This window comes from Choloepus didactylus, chromosome 1, assembly GCF_015220235.1.
Source record: "Choloepus didactylus isolate mChoDid1 chromosome 1, mChoDid1.pri, whole genome shotgun sequence".
Classification (NCBI taxonomy): domain Eukaryota; kingdom Metazoa; phylum Chordata; class Mammalia; order Pilosa; family Megalonychidae; genus Choloepus; species Choloepus didactylus.
Genome location: NC_051307.1, coordinates 116027563 through 116051236, shown reverse-complemented (window position 1 = coordinate 116051236; position 23674 = coordinate 116027563). Strand labels below are relative to the sequence as shown.

At 37.4% G+C, this 23674-nt stretch overlaps 1 protein-coding gene across 20 annotated transcripts in view; it reads right to left on the bottom strand.

The window, feature by feature from the left end:
- TBL1XR1 (TBL1X receptor 1) overlaps positions 1 to 23674 on the bottom strand; it is a 201728-nt gene that overhangs the window by 6015 nt on the left and 172039 nt on the right. For all 20 annotated transcript variants that reach the window (XM_037840334.1, XM_037840368.1, XM_037840349.1 and 17 more), the window contains 4 exons: positions 20476 to 20597; positions 20261 to 20335; positions 7245 to 7372; positions 6531 to 6696 (listed from right to left, as the gene is read on the bottom strand). In XM_037840334.1, the coding sequence (XP_037696262.1) occupies positions 6531 to 6696; positions 7245 to 7372; positions 20261 to 20335; positions 20476 to 20597 (491 nt within the window). The remainder of the gene's footprint in view (positions 1 to 6530; positions 6697 to 7244; positions 7373 to 20260; positions 20336 to 20475; positions 20598 to 23674) is intronic.

The following is a 23674-nucleotide window of genomic DNA, read 5'->3' as shown; positions in this document are numbered from 1 at the left end:
TTTGACAACCATTTTTGGCTAATGTATCCCAGGCCTCTTTGACACAGTTAAAAACAGATAGAAGTCAACATTCAATGTAAGATACGGAATAAATTGTTGTTAAAGGATGCAGGACCTTGACCAGCATGTAAAGAAACAAAATTGATTCAAAATTTCTTTGGCAAAAAAGAGGAAGTATAAGAAACTAATAATAATAATTCCAGTATAAGTCTGATACTCTATATTTACTGAATATGCCCTACGCTAAGAGTTTAAAAAGGGAAGTAAAAGAAGTATAGCATTCTTGAAAGATGTTGCGGGGGGGGGAGTACAACCAGAATACTTAATTTCATCACTAGTATAGAAAAATCGTAAGTGTAGCTAAATTATTTTACTCTTTCATCAATGGAAATAAAATACATTTGACAATGAAGAATTAAAACTCAGCACCAAAATGTATTCTCTTATGGAACCAGCCATGCTGTGGAAACAGGAAAACAATGCAAAATGTGCTTCTGGGGTTCTGCCCTGACAAAATGAGGAAAGGGTCTTTGCAGCTTTACAGTAACCTAAAAAGTTAAAGCGGGAAGTAAAAGTAAAAGCAAGAAGCAGCAGATTTAACAACATGGCAGCAAACCAGGTACCTTGTAAATACCTAACCAACAGCAGACCCTAAATCAATCTAAGTTGGAAGACTGCTTTTCTTTGTTTTCACATTTGCCTCTTCAAATTCAGTCTAGTCATGTCGCACAAACTGCTGTGGCTGATCACGCTGGATAGGCTGGTTTTCTTTCTTACCTAAAATTCCTCACAACTGATGAGATTAACAGAAAAGTGTGAATGCAGTAGGCCTCAAGTATCCAGTCAATCAGAAGAGAAAGGAGAGGCACAAAGAAAATAAAAAATCTGCTGAGGTACAGAAAGCAAAAAACCCAACATTTTTCAAAGACAATTACCAATTTCTAAGCATAAAATAGGCCAAAACTGAACCAAAATAGCATGGTCAACAAGGAACATTGTTGTGTTCGTTGCATTCAACGGATCCAATACATTCAATGGATCCATCAGTCCTTTTTTTGACATTAAAAAGGGCTGATGGATCATTGTCACCATCTACCCCAGATCTGCATGGTTGCTGGGACAAGACTTCATCAATCTACCTGACAAATACTTAGGTAACAGAACATTCAAGCAAAATAAGGAATAAATCTAAATGTGTGTATGATAAAAAGATAATGACTTTCTCCTGTACTGAAACCTCCCTGGAAACATTTTACTATCTTCAAACATGAAAAAAAGAAAAAAAAAAAAAAAGGCAAAATGAGACTATTGTTTCCCTACACAATACTGATAAAATAATGTGTATTGTTGATCAAATGCCCTTAAAAGCTTAGAAGTATATTCCTTTACGGGTCTATAGCTCTATACCTAAATTTCATCATAATGGAATAAAGGAATAACTAAAAATGTACAACAGACAGATTATTTACAGGTTATATCTAAAAAGCCTCTGCTATTCAATCGCAACAGAAAGATTAACTTATACGGAAAGTCTAAGAAGAGAGCTCAGCAAAGTTGATGGGATTCAAAATCAATATAATCAATAATGTTCCAAGATACAAGCAACAACCAGTAAGTAAAAGGAATGTATTCTGTAAGAGATGTCACTCAGAGTAACAAATCTGTGAGATACCTCAGAATAAAGCAAGAAAAAAACGTTTAAAAATCTTTTAAAATTAGATCTCTACATCACACCATACATTAAATCACTTCCAAATGGATTAAAAATATAAATAGAAAAAAAAAATTGAAAACTTTATGAAAAAAATCAGACTTCAAAGACATCTTTGTAAGAATTTGTTAAGCATCAATCAAAAAAGAGAAAGATCAGTAAATATGAACACACTAATATTAAAAATTTGTATATGATAAATATCTCATAATGACTAAGAACAAATTGGGAGATCATTATAATTCACATGATCACAGAGGATTACTATCTACAATAATTAAAGAACTACAACCAGTCAATATAAAAATATAAATAAAACAATAGAAAATTTGGCTAAAAAAGTTTATTCATTAAAAGACAAAGTCCAACTTAATAACTACATGATAGATGTTTAAATTCACCAATTTTCATGGGAACATAAATTAAAATACTATTTCAAATCCTTCAAATAAGAAAAACATTAAAAGTTTGATAACCACAGGAGAGGGGAAAATGGGAAATCCTAAATGAATAAATTCATATAACCACTTTGGAGAGCAGCTTTGCATGCATACTCTATTGGCCCAGGATTTCCACTCATTTGTGTGCACAAACATGTACAAAGATGTTCACAGCGGGGAACCTAAGATGGCGGCTAGGTGAGACAGGGCAAAAAAACACCTCCGTGAAAAATACTAGATAAAAACCAGAAAGTGACCCAGAATACCACTTTCAGAGTAGCACCAGCCAGACAAGGTCTGCTAAACCTACAGGGACCATGCATTTGGTGAAACCAGGAGTCTGCATTCTGAAACGAGTGAGTGAGTCGGCTTAAAGTCCCTCGGCCACACTGCGGTGTGAGGAAATGGTGGGTTGGCTTTTGGAGACGGACTAGTTCTTTTAAAAAAAAAAAAGTCCAGGAGCAGCTGCAGGTACGATGGGAGAGGGCTTGGCTAACGCCTCAGTGTCTGGCATGGAGGATACCCCTTCCCACACCCACTGCTGACTGTCTTGGGCCCAGAGGAGCAAAGGGGAGCCAAAGAGAGGAAAAAAAACGCATGACTTCCAGCCATCACCCTAGTGGCAGCTGACTGTCCCAGAGCTGGGAGGGCGGTGCCGTGCAGAAAGGGGGAAGTTAACGCGTCCCATTCAACCGTCTTTGAAGCGGGCTGGGAACGCCCCTACACAGCCTGGCGGCCCAGGGCTTTCCTGGAGGCCAGTGCGCACTTGTGATGTGGCACAGCCCTCCGTCCCTCAGCAGAGGTCCTGGAAGAGCACAGCAGGGAAGAGGGAACCACTCGGAAATCCCAGGGAACCTACGCCCAATACCAAGGACTTTTGGGTCAGCGGCAGAGAACAGCCTTAAATCTCCGGGAACACCTGGGAGGTTTGATTATTAAAGCTGCCCTTCTTCCCTAACCACTCAGGCACACACCCCTTATTCAGGGTGGACAGCGACATCACACCCAAATTAAGTGCACCAATTGGACCCCACAAGAATCAGATCCCCACACACCACAAAGACAAAGAACTGACTTGAGGGGAATAGGTGACTCACGGACGCCATCTGCTGGTTAGTTAGAGAAAGTGTATGCCACCAAGCTGCATTTCTGACAAATTAAAGATCAAGTACAGCAAATGCCAAGAGGCCAAAAACAACAGAAAATCTTAAAGCATATGATAAAACCAGATGATATGGAGAACCTGAACCCAAACACTCAAATCAAAAGATCAGAAGACACACAGTACTTGGCGCAATTAATCAAAGAACTACAGACTGGCAACGAGAGCATGGCACAGGATATAAAGGACACGAAGAAGAGCACAGCACAGGATATAAAAGACATAAAGAGGACCCTAGAAGAGTATAAAGAAGATACTGCAAGAGTAAAAAAATAGAAGATCTTATGGAAATTAAAGAAACTGTAGGCCAAATTAAAAAGACTCTGGATACTCATAATACAAGATTAGAGGACGTTGAACAACAACTCAGCCTCGAGGACCACAGAACAGAAAATGAGAGAACAAAAGACAGAATGGGGAAAAAAATTGAAAAAATCGAAATGGATCTCACGGATATGATAGATAAAATAAAAAGTCCAAATTTAAGACTCATTGGTGTCCCAGAAGGGAAAGAGAAGGGTAAAGGTCTAGAAAGAGTATTCAAAGAAATTGTTGGGGAAAACTTCCCAAACCTTCTACACAATATAAATACAAAAAGCATAAATGCCCAGCAAACTCCAAATAGAATAAATCCAAATAAACCCACTCCAAGACATATTCTGATCAGATTCTCAAATACTGAAGAGAAGGAGCAAGTTCTGAAAGCAGCAAGAGAAAAGCAATTCACCACATACATAAACATAAGACTAAGTAGCGACTACTCAGTGGCCGCCATGGAGGCGAGAAGGCAGTGGCATGACATATTTAAAATTATGAGAGAGAAAAATTTCCAACCAAGAATACTTTATCCAGCAAAACTCTCCTTCAAATTTGAGGGAGAGCTTAAATTTTTCACAAACAAATGCTGACAGATTTTGCTAATAAAAGACCTGCCCTACTTCACATACTAAAGGGAGCCCTACCGACAGAAACAAAGAAAGGAGAGAGAGATATAGAGAATTTTAACAGGCATATATAGAATATTACATCCCAGGTCACCGGGACACACATTCTTCTCTAGTGATCACAGATCTTTCTCCACAATGGACCGTATGCTAGGACATTAAAAACAAGCCTCAATTAAATAAAAAAATAAAATAAAATAAAATGAGTTTGTTCAAAGCACATTCTCTGACCACAATGGAATACAAATAGAAGACAATAACCATCAGAGACTTAGAGAATTCACAAACACCTGGAGAATAAAAATGAGGGGGAGATGAAAACATTCCCGGATAATCAAAAGCTGAGGGACTTCATCACCAGTAATCAGTCCTATAAGTAATCCTAAAGGGAACTGAGCAGGCTGAAAGGAAGGGACACTAAACAACTGACTGAAACTACATGAAGAAATAAAGATTTCCAGTAAGATCACATGGTTAATATAAATACCAACACTACTGTATTTTTGATTTATAACTCCACTATTTACTTCCTACAGGATCTAAAATACATAAACTGTAATGATAAATCAGTGGTTTTGGTCTCAATGTAAAATATGTAATTTTTGGCAAGAACTACATAAAGGTGGGGGAATGAGGGAGTATAGGAACATAGTTTATGTGTCCTATTGAAGTTAAGTTGATATCAAAGAAAAACAAGATTGTTATAGATTTAAGATGTTAAATTTAAGCCCCACGGTAAACACAAAGAAAGTATCAGAGAATATGACCATAGAGATGAAAAGTAGAGTAGGGGTTCCGAGAAGTGGGGGAAGGGGCAATGGGGAGTTAAGAAATGAGAGTAGGGTTTCTGTTTGGGCTGAAGGGAAACTTCTAGAAATGGATGGTGGGAAGGTGATAGCATTGCAACAATCTAAACGTGATTAATCCCACTAATGGAATGCTAGGGAGGGGATGGAATGGGAAGATTTAGGCTATATATATATATATATATATATATATATATTTCCAGAATTGGAAAAAAAAAAAAAAAAAAAAGACAGTCTAAATAGATGACAATTAAATGCCAAGGATGATCCTGGATGGAATCTGAGGATGAAGGAGAGGAGGATCAAAGGGACACAGATGGGACACAAGAGAAAAAAAAAGGAAATATAGAATGTAAGCTTTATATCAATGTTGAATTTCTTGAACTTCTTAGCTGCGCTTAATGAGATTGCATAAAAGAATGTTCTCGTCCATGGGAAAGGTATACGTGAATTATATTGTTTGTTCAAAGATATGTGCAGCTTGCTCTCATATGTTCAGAGCACAGAACAACAGATGATGGATGATAAATAGGGAGGGAGGGAGGGAGAGAAAGAAACAGTGGTGTGACAGGACGTTAAAGGCGGTGGATTAGGGTATCGGGGGAGGGGGGTCGGGGGTATGATGGAGTTCTATGTATGGGGTTTGTACTGTTTTTGCAACTGTTCCTATAAGACTGAATTTATTTCAAAATAAAATTTATTAAATTAAAAAAAAAAAAAGGATGTTCACTGCAATGCTGTTTGTCTTAAAAAGGTCCATCAATAGGAAAATTATGTGGTATACTCTAGGGCAGTCAAAACAAATCATCATTCTAGAGCTAAATATAATAATGTGATTAAATTTTCAAAAATAGGAAGTGGGTAAAAAATACAAGTTGCAAAAGATATATAAAACCATACCACTTATGGACAATGTTAACACAAAAAATAGTAAAACATATCACTTATGAGAGTGAAACACTTCAGATTTGCTATAGTCTTTAAAAAGGGAAAGGAAAAAGAAAGGAGGTAAATACTTTAGCTATATTGTTAACATTTTATCCTGCATAAAAGAACAAGGCATTTTTTTATAACATTTTGATTTTCTGAATATGAATGTATAACAAAATACATGAAAATGATTTTTCCAAATTAGTTTGTACAACCCACTATGATTGTTAGCTACAGAAACAGAAATAGCCACAGAATGTCATTTATCACATTCTATGTCAATAAATTGCTGGAAAAAAAAATAAAATAAGGAATCTAAATCCATTTCTAAATTCTGGTCTGTATAGGGCAATATAACTTCAGTTCCAATCTTTACTTACTTATAACTTTCAAAAACTATATTCTTATTTTAAAGCCAAGAACTGAATTAACACCACAAGAGGAATGAAAAAGCAAAAAGTAAAAAGAATACTGGTATAGGCAAATGTTTCCTAGTAAATATAAGAGAACCTGACCATTTTAATAGTATAGACATACCTGTGTGTTCCAGATGTGCACACATTTGTCAAAAGAACCACTTGCCAGATACCTCCCATCAGGACTGAAAGCTACACTGTACACAGGCTCTTGGTGTTTTGTCAGAGTGTGGATGCAAATCCCTCGGTCTACATCCCACAATCTAACAGTAGAATCGAAGGATGCACTGACAAGGTAAGAAAAAAAATGGATTTCATAAGGAATGAAATACTCTCTCCAACCTACCCCAACCTCCATTATTTAACCATTCTTAATAGCTAGCCATAATTCATTTTAAGGGTTGTCAGGAAGAAAGTGTTCTTGAAATTGGAAGCTAACCAAGAGAGGAGACAACTTAAAGCCATCTCTGAACTGAAAAACATAAATGAACTAATTTTCCATATTCCTTTGTCTTAAAGCCCTTTTTACTAATCCAAGGTTTTGAACTCTGAGTTGGCCGTATTTTCATTTTATCTTTTTTTTTAATGCTAAAGAAACTTTATTGTAATATGTCTCAATCACTTGGGTTTTAATTAATATTTGGTATCAGACAGTAAAAAAAAAAACTTCCCAGAAATACTACTAATAAAATCCCATGTTTCAAAGTTCCCATTAAAAACATATTCCATGCAGGATGCATTTCCATTTCATAGGATCTTCCCTAATTTTCTCCTGTATTTATTAAAAGTTTCTATGTGTTGAAGACTTATGAAAAGAGTATAACAGAAATATTACCTTGCTAACATAAGGCTGGCATTTGGATTATTTGTTCCTGGTCCTGTTGGACTCCATTTGATAGTATAAATTTCTTTATTATGTGCTTGCAAATCATGGACACAGTTGTCTTGTTTCATACTCCATATCTAAACAAAAAAAGAGAAATTTGTATTATTATTCTATAATGGATACATTTAAAATATCCCATCCCAATCATGGTAGCAGAGTGAGAAGCTTCAGAGCTCTGTCCCCTCACAACCAGCAAGAACTGGTAGAAACACCTTTCTCAAAGTTCCAGAAAACAGTTAAAGGACTGCAGTAACAGGATGAGTGCTGAATACACAGGAAGTGATAGGTTATCTCCTGGCATGCTAGCTGGCCCCCTTGTTCACCCCTCCCAGAAGGAGAAGAAAAAGAGAAAGGAGCAGAGACAACATTCAAAAAAGTAATGCCTGAAAACTTCCCAAATTTAACATAAGAGATGAATACATCTAAGATGCTCAATGAACTCTACACAGGATAAACCCCAACAGACCCACACCACGCAAAGATAAAGAGAGAATTCTGAAAGGCACAAGGGAGGCAACGGGTCACATATAAGGAAGCCCTAATAGGATTAGTGCTGATTTCTCATCGGAAACCATGGCGGCTAGAAAGCAGTGGCACCATGTATTTGGAGCGTTGAAAGCAAATAAATGCCAAACAAATATTCATTATCTGGCAAAACTGTCTTTCAAGATAAACAAAAGCTGAGAGTTTGTCATCACTAGAACAGTCCTACAAGAAATGCTGAAGGAGATTCTGCAGGTTTAAAGGAAAGGGCATTGATCAACTGACTGAAGCCACATGAAGAAAGATCTCCAATAAAGATAATGACATGAGTAAATATAGACACCAGTACTACTGTATTTTTTTTTGGAACTCCACGTTTTACTTCCTATGGGATTTAACAGACAAATGCATAAAATGTAATAATAAAATCAGTGATTTTGGACTCATAATGTATAAATATGTGATATGTTACGAGACCTAGCTAAAGGTGGGGGACAGAGGGATGCAGGAACATAGTTTTGCATACTATCGAAGTTAAGGTGGTGTCAAGGAAAACACCACTTACAGATTTTAGGATGTTAAATTTAAGCCACATGGTAACCACAAAGAAAATAAGAGAATATGCCAACTGGGAGAGGCAGAGGGTAAAGTGCAGGTTGCTGGGGGTGGGGGTGAGGGGGCAGGAGCAAAGGGAAGTTAATGAAAAATGTGTAGTGTTTGGTGTGAGTGGAGGTTTGTGCAATGGATTGTGGTGAGGGTTCTGAATATTGTGAATAATACTAGTCCCACTGAATTGTATGCCTAGAAGGAGTTTGGATGCCAAGATTTATGTTGTCTGTATTTCCAAAATTAAAAAAAGAAAGAAAAATGAAAGAGATAATGACAATTAAATGCAATACATGATACTGGATGGGATCTAAGAATGGAGGAAAAAAGGCTCAAAAGGACATTATTAGGACATAAGAAAAACTGAAATACTGAATGTAAGCTTTACATCAATGTTCTATTTCTTGAACTTATTGATAATTACACCTAATATGATTACATAAGTGAGTATCTTTGATTGTGAGAGATGAACGGAAATGTTGCGTATTCAAGGAGTATGAAGTGTACTACTTGCTCTCAGTGTTCAGAAAGTGGATGGATGGATGGACGGATGACAGAATGATAGAATGATACGGAGAATGTGGCAAGATGTTAAAGTTAGTAGATCTTGGGGTTGGGGGTATGCTGGGGTTCTCTCTAAGGGGCTCATATTATTTTTCCAACTGTCCTATAAGGCTGAAATTATTTCAAAATAAAAAGTTAAAAAAAAAAATCATCTTGCCAACCCGAAATTGAGTGGTGTAACCTGAGTAATGACTACACAAATCAAGGGAATATGTGCAAAAAATAAAAATGTACAGACTGAATTTATTTAACTCTCTAAAATTGATAAATTTAAGCATTAAGCCTTTGACAACTAAATTAACTGTAGTTGTTCTGAAAGTACTTTTGATAACTCTTTAAATAGTGCAAATGTCAACATTCAAGAAACCCCTTGGGTAATGACCCTAAAATATTGAAGGCATCACTTTTTATGTTGTCTCTTAAACAAATAAACAAATCCATATTATAAATTCCTTTTAGAATTTAGCATCAGGAAGTATTTTCCAATGGAGAAAATAAATATCCCCATGTGTGGGGGGTGGGGGGGGTGGACCTTGCAATATATTGCGTAACACAAACACACACCAAATCCAGCTGCTGACAAAAGAAACAAACAAAAATTAGCTGGATTTCACACTTCTGTAAATAACTCATAAAAAACAATGAAGCGGGGAGGCGGGGCAAGATGGCGGACTGGTGAGCTGTATGTTTTAGTTACTCCTCCAGGAAAGTAGGTAGAAAGCCAGGAACTGCGTGGACTGGACACCACAGAGCAATCTGACTTTGGGCATACTTCATACAACACTCATGAAAACGTCGAACTGCTGTGATCAGCGAAATCTGTAAGTTTTTGTGGCGAGGGGACCCGCACCCCTCCCTGCCAGGCTCAGTCCCGTGGGAGGAGGGGCTGTCAGCTCCGGGAAGGAGAAGGGAGAACTGCAGTGGCAGCCCTTATCAGAAACTCATTCTACTGATCCAAACTCCAACCATAGATAGACTGAGACCAGACTCCAGAGAATCTGAGAGCAGCCAGCCCAGCAGAGAGGAGACAGGCATAGAAAAAAACAACATGAAAAACTCCAAAATAAAAGCGGAGGATTTTTGAAGTGCTGGTGAACATAGAAAGGGGAAGGGCAGACCTCAGGCCCTGAGGCTCATATGTAAATCCCGAAGAAAAGCTTATCTCTCTGCCCTGTGGACCTTTCCTTAATGGCCCTAATTGCTTTGTCTCTTAGCATTTCAATACCCCATTAGATCTCTGAGGAGGGCCCTTTTTTTTAATCCTTTTTTCTTTTTCTAAAACAATTACTCTAAGAAGCCCAATACAGAAAGCTTCAAAGACTTGCAATTTGGGCAGGTCAAGACAAGAGCAGAACTAAGAGAGCTCTGAGACAAAAGGCAATAATCCAGTGGCTGAGAAAATTGACTAAACACCACAACTTCCCAAGAAAAGAGGGGTATCCGCTCACAGCCATCATCCTGGTGGACAGGAAACACTCCTGCCCATCGCCAGCGCCATAGCCCAGAGCTGCCCCAGACAACCCAGTGTGACGGAAGTGCTTCAAATAACAGGCACACACCACAAAACTGGGCGTGGACATTAGCCTTCCCTGCAACCTCAGCTGATTGTCCCAGAGTTGGGAAGGTGGAGCAGTCTGAATTAACAAAGCCCCATTCAGTCATCATTTCAGCAGACTGGGAGCCTCCCTACACAGCCCAGCAGCCCAGTACTGCCCTGGGGGGACGGCACTCACCTGTGACATAGCACAGTCATCCCTCAACAGAGGACCAGGGGGTGCACAGCCTGGAAGAGGGGCCCACTTGCAAGTCTCATGAGCCATACGCCAATACCAAGGAATTGTGGGTCAGTGGCAGAGACAAACTGTGGCAGGACTGAACTGAAGGATTAGACTATTGCAGCAGCTTTAAAACTCTAGGATCACCAGGGAGATTTGATTGTTAGAGCCACCCCCTCTCCCTGACTGCCCAGAAACACGCCCCATATACAGGGCAGGCAACACCAACTACACACGCAAGCTTGGTACACCAATTGGACCCCACAAGACTCACTCCCCCACTCACCAAAAAGGCTAAACAGGGGAGAACTGGCTTGTGGAGAACAGGTGGCTCGTGGACGCCACCTGCTGGTTAGTTAGAGAAAGTGTACTCCACGAAGCTGTAGATCTGATAAATTAAAGATAAGGACTTCAATTGGTCTACAAATCCTAAAAGAACCCTATCAAGTTCAGCAAATGCCAAGAGGCCAAAAACAACAGAAAATTCTAAAGCATATGAAAAAACCAGACGATATGGATAACCCAAGCCCAAGCACCCAAATCAAAAGACCAGAAGAGACACAGCACCTAGAGCAGCTACTCAAAGAACTAAAGATGAACAATGAGACCATAGTACGGGATACAAAGGAGATCAAGAAGACCCTAGAAGAGCATAAAGAAGACATTGCAAGACTAAATAAAAAAATGGATGATCTTATGGAAATTAAAGAAACTGTTGACCAAATTAAAAAGATTCTGGACACTCATAGTACAAGACTAGAGGAAGTTGAACAACGAATCAGTGACCTGCAGGATGACAGAAAGGAAAATGAAAGCATAAAAGAAAGAATGGGGAAAAAAATTGAAAAACTTGAAATGGACCTCAAGGATATGATAGATAATATGAAACGTCCAAATATAAGACTCATTGGTGTTCCAGAAGGGGAAGAAAAGAGTAAAGGTCTAGGAAGAGTATTCAAAGAAATTGTTGCGGAAAACTTCCCAAATCTTCTAAACAACATAAATACACAAATCATAAATGCTCAGCGAACTCAAAATAGAATAAATCCAAATAAACCCACTCCGAGACATATTCTGATCATACTGTCAAACACAGAAGAGAAGGAGCAAGTTCTGAAAGCAGCAAGAGAAAAGCAATTCACCACATACAAAGGAAACAGCATAAGACTAAGTAGTGACTACTCAGCAGCCACCATGGAGGCAAGAAGGCAGTGGCACGATATATTTAAAATTCTGAGTGAGAAAAATTTCCAGCCAAGAATACTTTATCCAGCAAAGCTCTCCTTCAAATTTGAGGGAGAGCTTAAATTTTTCACAGACAAACAAATGCTGAGAGAATTTGCTAACAAGAGACCTCCCCTACTGGAGATACTAAAGGGAGCCCCACAGATAAAGAAACAAAGAAAGGACAGAGAGACTTGGAGAAAGGTTCAGTACTAAAGAGATTCGGTATAGGTACAATAAAGGATATTAATAGAGAGAGGGGAAAAATATGACAAACATAAACCAAAGGATAAGATGGCTGATTCAAGAAATGCCTTCACGGTTATAACGTTGAATGTAAATGGATTAAACTCCCCAATTAAAAGATATAGATTCGCAGAATGGATCAAAAAAAATGAACCATCAATATGTTGCATACAAGAGACTCATCTTAGACACAGGGACACAAAAAAACTGAAAGTGAAAGGATGGAAAAAAATATTTCATGCAAGCTACAGCCAAAAGAAAGCAGGTGTAGCAATATTAATCTCAGATAAAATAGACTTTAAATGCAGGGATGTTTTGAGAGACAAAGAAGGCCACTACATACTAATAAAAGGGGCAATTCAGCAAGAAGAAATAACAATCGTAAATGTCTATGCACCCAATCAAGGTGCCACAAAATACATGAGAGAAACACTGGCAAAACTAAAGGAAGCAATTGATGTTTCCACAATAATTGTGGGAGACTTCAACACATCACTCTCTCCTATAGATAGATCAACCAGACAGAAGACCAATAAGGAAACTGAAAACCTAAACAATCTGATAAATGAATTAGATTTAACAGACATATACAGGACATTACATCCCAAATCACCAGGATACACATACTTTTCTAGTGCTCATGGAACTTTCTCCAGAATAGATCATATGCTGGGATATAAAACAAGCCTCAATAAATTTAAAAAGATTGAAATTATTCAAAGCACATTCTCTGACCACAATGGAATACAATTAGAAGTCAATAACCATCAGAGACTTAGAAAATTCACAAATACCTGGAGGTTAAACAACACACTCCTAAACAATCAGTGAGTTAAAGAAGAAATAGCAAGAGAAATTGCTAAATATATAGAGATGAATGAAAATGAGAACACAACATACCAAAACCTATGGGATGCAGCAAAAGCAGTGCTAAGGGGGAAATTTATAGCACTAAACGCATATATTAAAAAGGAAGAAACAGCCAAAATCAAAGAACTAATGGATCAACTGAAGAAGCTAGAAAATGAACAGCAAACCAATCCTAAACCAAGTACAAGAAAAGAAATAACAAGGATTAAAGCAGAAATAAATGACATAGAGAACAAAAAAACTATAGAGAGAATAAATATCACCAAAAGTTGGTTCTTTGAGAAGATCAACAAGATTGACAAGCCCCTAGCTAGACTGACAAAATCAAAAAGAGAGAAGACCCATATAAACAAAATAATGAATAAAAAAGGTGACATAACTGCAGATCCCGAAGAAATTAAAAAAATTATAAGAGGATATTGTGAACAACTGTATGGCAACAAACTGGATAATGTAGAAGAAATGGACAATTTCCTGGAAACATATGAACAACCTAGACTGACCAGAGAAGAAATAGAAGACCTCAACCAACCCATCACAAGCAAAGAGATCCAATCAGTCATCAAAAATCTTCCCACAAATAAATGCCCAGGGCCAGATGGCTTCACAGGGGAGTTCTACCAAACTTTCTAGAAAGAACTGACACCAATCTTACTCAAACTCTTTCAAAACATTGAAGAAAATGGAACACTACCTAACTCATTTTATGAAGCTAACATCAATCTAATACCAAAACCAGGCAAAGATGCTACAAAAAAGGAAAACTACCGGCCAATCTCCCTAATGAATATAGATGCAAAAATCCTCAACAAAATACTTGCAAATCGAATCCAAAGACACATTAAAAAAATCATACACCATGACCAAGTGGGGTTCATTCCAGGCATGCAAGGATGGTTCAACATAAGAAAATCAATCAATGTATTAGAACACATTAACAAGTCAAAAGGGAAAAATCAATTGATCATCTCAATAGATGCTGAAAAAGCATTTGACAAAATCCAACATCCCTTTTTGATAAAAACACTTCAAAAGGCAGGAATTGAAGGAAACTTCCTCAACATGATAAAGAGCATATATGAAAAACCCACAGCCAGCATAGTACTCAATGGTGAGAGACTGAAAGCCTTCCCTCTAAGATCAGGAACAAGACAAGGATGCCCGCTGTCACCACTGTTATTCAACATTGTGCTGGAAGTGCTAGCCAGGGCAATCCGGCCAGACAAAGAAATAAAAGGCATCCAAATTGGAAAACAAGAAGTAAAACTGTCATTGTTTGCAGATGATATGATCTTATATCTAGAAAACCCTGAGAAATCGACGATACAGCTACTAGAGCTAATAAACAAATTTAGCAAAGTAGCGGGATACAAGGTTAATGCACATAAGTCAGTAATGTTTCTATATGCTAGAAATGAACAAACTGAAGAGACACTCAAGAAAAAGATACCATTTTCAATAGCAACTAAAAAAATCAAGTACCTAGGAATAAACTTAACCAAAGATGTAAAAGACCTATACAAAGAAAACTACATAACTCTACTAAAAGAAATAGAAGGGGACCTTAAAAGATGGAAAAATATTCCATGTTCATGGATAGGAAGGCTAAATGTCATTAAGATGTCAATTCTACCCAAACTCATCTACAGATTCAATGCAATCCCAATCAAAATTCCAACAACCTACTTTGCAGAGTTGGAAAAGCTAGTTATCAAATTTATTTGGAAAGGGAAGATGCCTCGAATTGCTAAAGACACTCTAAAAAAGAAAAACGAAGTGGGAGGACTTACACTCCCTGACTTTGAAGCTTATTATAAAGCCACAGTTGCCAAAACAGCATGGTACTGGCACAAAGATAGACATATAGATCAATGGAATCGAATTGAGAATTCAGAGATAGACCCTCAGATCTATGGCCGACTGATCTTTGATAAGGGCCCCAAAGTCACTGAACTGAGCCATAATGGTCTTTTCAACAAATGGGGCTGGGAGAGTTGGATATCCATATCCAAAAGAATGAAAGAGGACCCCTACCTCACCCCCTACACAAAAATTAACTCAAAATGGATCAAAGATCTCAATATAAAAGAAAGTACCATAAAACTCCTATAAGATAATGTAGGAAAACATCTTCAAGACCTTGTATTAGGCGGCCACTTCCTAAACTTTACACCCAAAGCACAAGCAACAAAAGAAAAAATAGATAAATTGGAACTCCTCAAGCTTAGAAGTTTCTGCACCTCAAAAGAATTTCTCAAAAAGGTAAAGAGGCAGCCAACTCAATGGGAAAAAATTTTTGGAAATCATGTATCTGACAAAAGACTGGTATCTTGCATATATAAAGAAATCCTACAACTCAATGACAATAGTACAGACGGCCCAATTATAAAATGGGCAAAAGATATGAAAAGACAGTTCTCTGAAGAGGAAATACAAATGGCCAAGAAACACATGAAAAAATGTTCAGCTTCACTAGCTATTAGAGAGATGCAAATTAAGACCACAATGAGATACCATCTCACACCGGTTAGAATGGCTGCCATTAAACAAACAGGAAACTACAAATGCTGGAGGGGATGTGGAGAAATTGGAACTCTTATTCATTGTTGGTGGGACTGTATAATGGTTCAGCCACTCTGGGAGTCAGTCTGGCAGTTCCTTAGAAAACCAGATATAGTTACCATTCGATCCAGCGATTGCACTTCTCGGTATATACCCGGAAGATCGGAAAGCAGTGACACGAACAGATATCTGCACGCCAATGTTCATAGCAGCATTATTCACAATTGCCAAGAGATGGAAACAACCCAAATGTCCTTCAACAGATGAGTGGATAAATAAAATGTGGTATATACACACGATGGAATACTATGCGGCAGTAAGAAGGAACGATCTCGTGAAACATATGACAACATGGATGAACCTTGAAGACATAATGCTGAGCGAAATAAGCCAGGCACAAAAAGACAAATATTACATGCTACCACTAATGTGAACTTTGAAAAATGTAAAACAAATGGTTTTTAATGTAGAATGTAGGGGAACTAGCAATAGAGAGCAATTAAGGAAGGGGGAACAATAATCCAAGAAGAACAGATAAGCTATTTAACGTTCTGGGGATGCCCAGGAATGACTATGGTCTGTTAATTTCTGACGGATATAGTAGGAACAAGTTCACAGAAATGTTGCTATATTAGGTAACTTTCTTGGGGTAAAGTAGGAACATGTTGGAAGTTAAGCAGTTATCTTAGGTTAGTTGTCTTTTTCTTACTCCCTTGTTATGGCCTCTTTGAAATGTTCTTTTATTGTATGTTTGTTTTCTTTTTAACTTTTTTTTCATACAGTTGATTTAAAATAGAAGGGAAAGTTAAAAAAAAAAAAAAAGAAAAAAAAGGAAATAAAGATGTAGTGCCCCCTTGAGGAGCCTGTGGAGAATGCAGGAGTATTGGCCTACCCCACCTCGATGGTTGCTAACATGACCACAGACATAGGGGACTGGTGGTTTGATGGGTTGAGCCGTCTACCATAGGTTTTACCCTTGGGAAGACGGTTGCTGCAAAGGAGAGGCTAGGCCTCCCTATGGTTGTGCCTAAGAGCCTCCTCCCGAATGCCTCTTTGTTGCTCAGATGTGGCCCTCTCTCTCTACCCAAGCCAACTTGAAAGGTGAAATCACTGCCCTCCCCCCTACGTGGGATCAGACACCCAGGGGAGTGAATCTCCCTGGCAACGTGGAATATGACTCCCGGGGAGGAATGTAGACCTGGCATCGTGGGACGGAGAACATCTTCTTGACCAAAAGGGGGATGTGAAAGGAAATGAAATAAGCTTCAGTAGCAGAGAGATTCCAAAAGGAGCCGAGAGGTCACTCTGGTGGGCACTCTTACGCACACTTTAGACAACCCTTTTTAGGTTCTAAAGAATTGGGGTAGCTGGTGGTGGATACCTGAAACTATCAAACTACAACCCAGAACCCATGAATCTCAAAGACAGTTGTATAAAAATGTAGCTTATGAGGGGTGACAATGGGATTGGGAAAGCCATAAGGACCACACTCCACTTTGTCTAGTTTATGGATGGATGAGTAGAAAAATAGGGGAAGGAAACAAACAGACAAAGGTACCCAGTGTTCTTTTTTACTTCAATTGCTGTTTTTCACTCTAATTATTATTCTTGTTATTTTTGTGTGTGTGCTAATGAAGGTGTCAGGGATTGATTTAGGTGATGAATGTACAACTATGTAATGGTACTGTGAACAATCGAAAGTACGATTTGTTTTGTATGACTGCAGGGTATGTGAATATATCTCAATAAAATGAAGATTTAATAAATAAACAAAACAAAACAAAACAAAAAAAAAAGAATTCGGAAAAACAAAACAAAACAAAAAAAATAATGAAGCAAGCTCAAAGTGTTTTTGTACTTTAGGCATTTATAACCTCATGTAATTAAACCCAAATACAAATTTCCAGTGCTTATTTCCTCTGACCCTTCAACAGCATTTTGAAAGTACTGACCATTCCCATTCTTTTTAATATTCTTCGCTACATTCTATTGTTTAAATATTCTTCTCTTTCCACTTTGGACATTCCTTTTCAGTCTTCTTTTGAAAGTCCATTCCTCTTGATCTATTAATCGCTGGAGTTTCTCAGGACCTTTTTAAGAAAAGCCCTCTTTTCTCACCCTGGACTTTCTACCTACAGTTTCATTCATGCCCAAGGCTTTCAATGACCACCTAGCTGCTGGGACATCCCCAATATTTATTTCAACTGAACACATGATCTTTGCATTCAGTCTGGTATTCCCTGTTTTCAGAAAATGGCCCCACTACATATTATTCATCCATCTAGTTTTGGTTTTAAGATCCTACATGACCTTTTAATACTCTTAGAATGAAGAAAGGTACTCATCAATTTCTAGTCTCAACCTATCTCTCCAGGCACAACTCAATCCATGACACCAAGGCTCTCTAGCCTCCAGTGGCCTTTCATTTCTTTGAATGGGCCATCAGTTGTTCCAGAAGAAGTTTTTTCATTTTATAAGAGTTAACAAATATGCATGCAAGGAAACTCAGAGACAAAAACATTAAGAAAAGCATTTTTACTAGCAATGTTTGCAAGCGAGTCCAGACTGGAGAAGAACTGTCTCTTCAAGTAAAATCACAGCAGGTATCTTTAAGGGAAAACCCCACAAGGTTACCAAGGTTACATTTAGTCTGTTCATAAAGGGAGAAAATCGTTCTCCAACATGATTATTCTATCTATAAAAGTGTCATCATTTCTGCAGTCATTCCTATTGCAAAGTCAGGATAAATTTGTTTTAATTAAGGAGTTACCAATTGCAGGAAAGGGCTCAAGGTTTCACTTTCTTGGAGATTAGTGGTAGATTGTTCTTTATCTCAAAATGCAAAATGCCAATTTCCCTAACTGTGGTAAGTGGTGTGTTTACTGAGGACAAGGTGTCAGTCTTGCTATTACTCATGCAGCAAGAAAAAATAAATCCATGCCATGTAGGCTCAATCACTAAGAGATTTATTGCTATTTCTCAGTTTCCCAGGAAGGTTGGCATGTACTTGTACAACAGCAAAATCAATTTAAATATGATACATGGAATTTCAGTAAAATCCATGAATGCTACCAAAGGCCATCTGTAGTTATCAGTCAAACCTTTATATGTGCAAATAAATTTAATTGTACCAATACACAACTTTCTAACAGTGAAGACAATTTATAACATCACATTTCTTAGTATCAGTAATTCTTACTGTACAGCTGAAATACTGTAATGAAATATTTGTATCCTATATTTCAGAAAAGAAAATAAAAATATTTAAAAAGAGAATGATTAACCACTAATAGAATAAATTTAAAACAATTTTAAAAATTCAATGAATTATAAAATGGCAAAAGATATGAAAAGACAGTTCTCGGAAGGGAAATACAAATGGACAAAAAACACATGAAAAAATGTTCAGCTTCACTAGCTATTAGGGAGATGCAAATTAAGACCACAATGAGATATTGCACACCAATTAAATGGGATGCCATTAAACAAATAGGAAACTACAAATGCTGGAGAGGATATGGAGAAATTGAACTCTTATTCATTGTTGGTGGGACTGTATAACGGTACAGCCACTCTAGAAGACAGTCTGGTGGTTCCTTAGAAAACTAGATATAGAGTTATCCTTTGATCCAGCAATTGCACTTCTTGGAATATATCCAGAAGATCTGAAAGCAGTGACATGATCAGATATTTGCAAGCCAATGGTCATAGCAGCAATATTCACAATTGCCAAGAGATGGAAACAACCCAAATGTCCTTCAACAGATGAGTGGAAAAACAATATATGGTATGTACAAATAATGGAATACTACACGGCAGTTAAGAAGGAACGATGCCATGAAACATGACAACATGGATGAACCTTGAAGATATAATGCTGAGCGAAATAAGCCAGGCACAAAAAGACAAATATTGCATGTTACTGATCATGTGAACACTGTGAAAAATATAAAATAAATGTTTTACATTGTAGAATGTAGGGGACCCAGTGATAGTCAGCAAATAGTGAAGGGGGAATGATAATCTAGTAAGAACAGCTAAGTTAAGGAGGGTAAACTTAATGTTATGGGAATACTCAGGACTGACTGTGGTTTGTTAATTTCTGGGGGGTATGGTAGGAACAAGTTCACAGAAATGTAGTTATTTTAGGTTGTTTTTCTTATTCCTTTGTTGCATTAGTCTATTTTCTTGAGGTACGGCAGGAACACAATGGAAGCAGTATAGTTATTTCACGTTATTTATATTATTCCTTTGTTTTGGTTTTGTTTGAAATGTTGCTTTTCTATTGTTTGTTTTTTAATTTTTTGATAAAGTTAAAAAAAAACAATGAATGACTGAAAAAAAGTAAATGAACAATAGGGGGAGAAGGGGAATGGAATGTTTTGGATGTTCTTTTTTATTCTAATTTTTATTTTATTTTTTGGAGTACTGAAAAGTTTCAAAGATTGTGGCGATCAATGCGCAACTATGAACAACTGATTGTACACCTTGAAGGCCTGTAATGTTATGTCAATATATCTCAATAAAATTGCATTAAAAAATTCAATGATCTATAAGAAAGACATTCTAAAAAAGTCTTATAAAAATGCCAACCACATGAAACCTCCACCCCATTTCTCCCATTAACCGAATTACCTTCAAAGTCATGTCGTCAGAGCAGGAGGCCAGGAGATTGCCAGTTGGGTCCCATTTGATAGCATTTACTTCATTCTAAAAATAACAGTAAATATTCACATTTTCATGTTATAGATTGGGATGTTCTGTGGACATTAAAAATTGTATCTTCAAAACTACACTGAAATAATTTTTCATCATAATCACTTTAAGGCAGGGGAGGAAAGGTTTCTTACCGTGTGTCCCTGGAATGTTTTAATAGGTCTGTCTTGTCCTAATTTACAGACATGAATGCACATATCTGTACTACAAGAAGCAAAGGTGTTGTTGCTCTGCCAATCAACATCCAAAGCTGGTGCTGAAAGTAAAAAAAGGCAAGGTCTGCATTTATTTTACATGTACTGAAATCCAGGAGCTTTAGTTTTGAACCATGGTTGGAGATTCTTAAGTATGCTAATAGTAAGGAATATTTTACTTTATAGTTTTTAAGAAACTAAGAAAAAAAATTAAAGAAGGTATCTAAATGTTACAAATACTAACAAATTTCAGTTTAGTTTTCACTATTTGAGACACAGCCTAACGGAAAGAACTTGGTTCGGTAATTGGGAGATTAAGGTTCCTGTGGGATTGTGTTCCTTAAATTACTAGCACTGAATTTTGGTTTCTCACTTGTAAGACGAAAAATATTAAACTCGATGTATTTCCATTTACTTCTAAAATTCACTTACTATTCAAAGACAAGAAGCCTGGCTTCTGCTACTCCCTAATTCGTGGAGTCTAAGGCAAGTTACTTATACTGTTTCCTCATCTAAAAAAGTGGGGATAACATACCACACCATTATGCTTAACACACAAAAATATTGTGAAGATCAAGTGAGATGTCAGGTATGGAAAGTACTTTGCAAATTACAAGAGTAAAGCAAATATTATCATTGAGTACTATTACCATTATCTACTCAACTGATAATTAGTATACTGCATATGATTTACACATTCATTTTCTTCTAAGTGACTGTTGTCATACACCTCTTAAAATCTACATTATTGAATTTTAAACCTCAGAGATCTACAAGCTGGCTGGCATTTAATACTTATTCTGATTTTAGCACTAATATCATTAAAGATGCATTCCTGTCATTCTCCCCTACTGCAAGGTACAAAGGCTCTCTATAATTAGCAACACAGATTAAGATAATGAACAGCAGGTAATTGGGTTAAGCCATAGAAGCACAGTAAGAACACTGGATCTAGAAAAGGGGTCAACAAATTATGACCCACGAGCCAAATCCAGCCCACTGCCCATTTTTATATGGACTACAATCTAAGTTTTTACATTTTCACTGAGTTGTAAAAGAAAAATCAAAAGATGATATGTGACACATGAAAATTTAGGCAAAACTTCAAATGTTCATTTCTAAAAATAAATTTTTATTGCAACACAGTCAAGTGCATTTGGTTACGGATTATCAATCGCTGCATTTGCACACAATGGCAGAATTGACTAATTGCAACAGAGACCTTATGGCCTGCAAAGCCTATTTTCTGGCCTTTTACAGAAAAGTTTGTCAACCCCTGATTTAGAATACGTAGAAACAAGAAGAAAAACAGGAGGGTTAAAGTTAAATTGTGTGTACTCATTATCAGAAACACAATGAAATTAATAAAGGAAAGCTGGTATCTATGCGAAGGAAAAAAGGGCACTCCCTAAATGTGTGTATCTAACCATAACAGTAACTGGCTATGTTAAGATATATTATAAACATATGTATTGAACACTGTTAGACGGATAAGCCAAGGAATATGTCATGCTCAAGAGCTTGCAACCATAGATAGGATCAACAAAAAAAGAGGAAAAGATACAAAGTATGCCTCAGAGACCTGCTCTGCTGCTGAGTAGGGTATGTGTGTATGTGTGGTGAGGGTGGAGAGTGCGTGGTTAAAAACCCAGCACCTTTGGCTCAAGATGAGAAAAACTGTGGTAAAATAAACACCCCAGAGCTCTCCTCTGGACAGGCTGAGACAGGGCATTCATCACCAGCAACTGCTCCCTTCCTTGGCTTCTTCCCCCTTCCCATCCTGCTTCCCCCATTTTCTCATCTGTTTCTCCTGGGAGGATTCCCTTAATATATCACTCTTACTCAAATCTTTGGCTCAAAATCCAACCTAAATCAACCAGTAAACAAAAATATGGGCCAACTTTTATCGGCACTGTGAGTGAACTCTGCTGTTTAGTGTATCACAACTTTGGAGAGTAACTGGATAACTGTCCTATTCATTTGTCAGTTTGCTCTCAGATCCATTCCTTACTATACTCTGTCCTGCTACACTCTGCAACCCAGACAGCCAGCTCTTACAAAGTACATTTTCCAGGTTCCTGTGCCAGCTGGCTTCCAGGTGGGTTCATACAACTGAAGACCCTGCCAGGACCCCAGAAAGGGAGAAGACGGGCAATTTCGCTCTCCTCTTTCTCTTTCAGACTGGGTCTCTGGTAATGGCTGCATTTACTCCATGGCTCCAGCTCTTGCCAGGTAGTTTCTCCTCTAAGGTTCCAATTACCACTGGGAAGTCAGCTTCTGCCTTTGTCTCTACAGTCTTAGGTTTCTTGCAGTTGTTAATCTCTGGGTTGCCTCATATTCTTCTATTAATTTGTTCTTCCAACACCTCTATAACTACTTCCCTATACTGAATTCCCTTTCTTAAACTACATTTGAATTATGTTTTTCTGCCTAAAACCTGATTCAGTAACTACTACATGTTCCTTTCAACATTAAATATTACTTAAAATGCTTTAAATACAATCTTAAAATGTTTCTTTGGTAAAAAATTATCGTAGTTTTAAGTGGTGGTGGTGGTGGTGGGGGGGGGGGAAGACCTGAAAAACTGAAGTAATTTAGAAGAGAGATTAAAGACATAATAAGATGCTATACAGAAGACCCAGTATGATACATCAGGGTATTAATTTGGGACAGAGTCTTGAAATGTTAGAGAAAAGGATGAGAAAATTAAAAGTAGCATTAAAACAAACGTACACTGAAGTCTCAAAAGCACAAACTGTATAAGCAGTTAAGGATAACTGGGGGGAGAGGGAGAATACAGCAATGTGAGTTGTATGATGACTACTTCGCTGATATGCTAGGTGCATAAGCTACAATAGTTAAAGACTGTCATAGTCTAGGAACACGTATTTGCTTACTTTTTATTTATTCCTAAGAAAAAAATGAGTCTAGATAAAAACAATTTCTTTAGGAATGCATCCCTAACATAAAATGTATTTTTATGTGAGCAATATGTGAGAGATGTGTTCACTATTACTGGTCCCATTTTACACATGATGAAAGAGGCTAAGAAAAGTTAGCAATAATTTGCCAAGATTACACAATGTTTTAAAATATTGAAGCTAAGACTCAAATTTCTGTCTCCCCCAACTCTGATTTT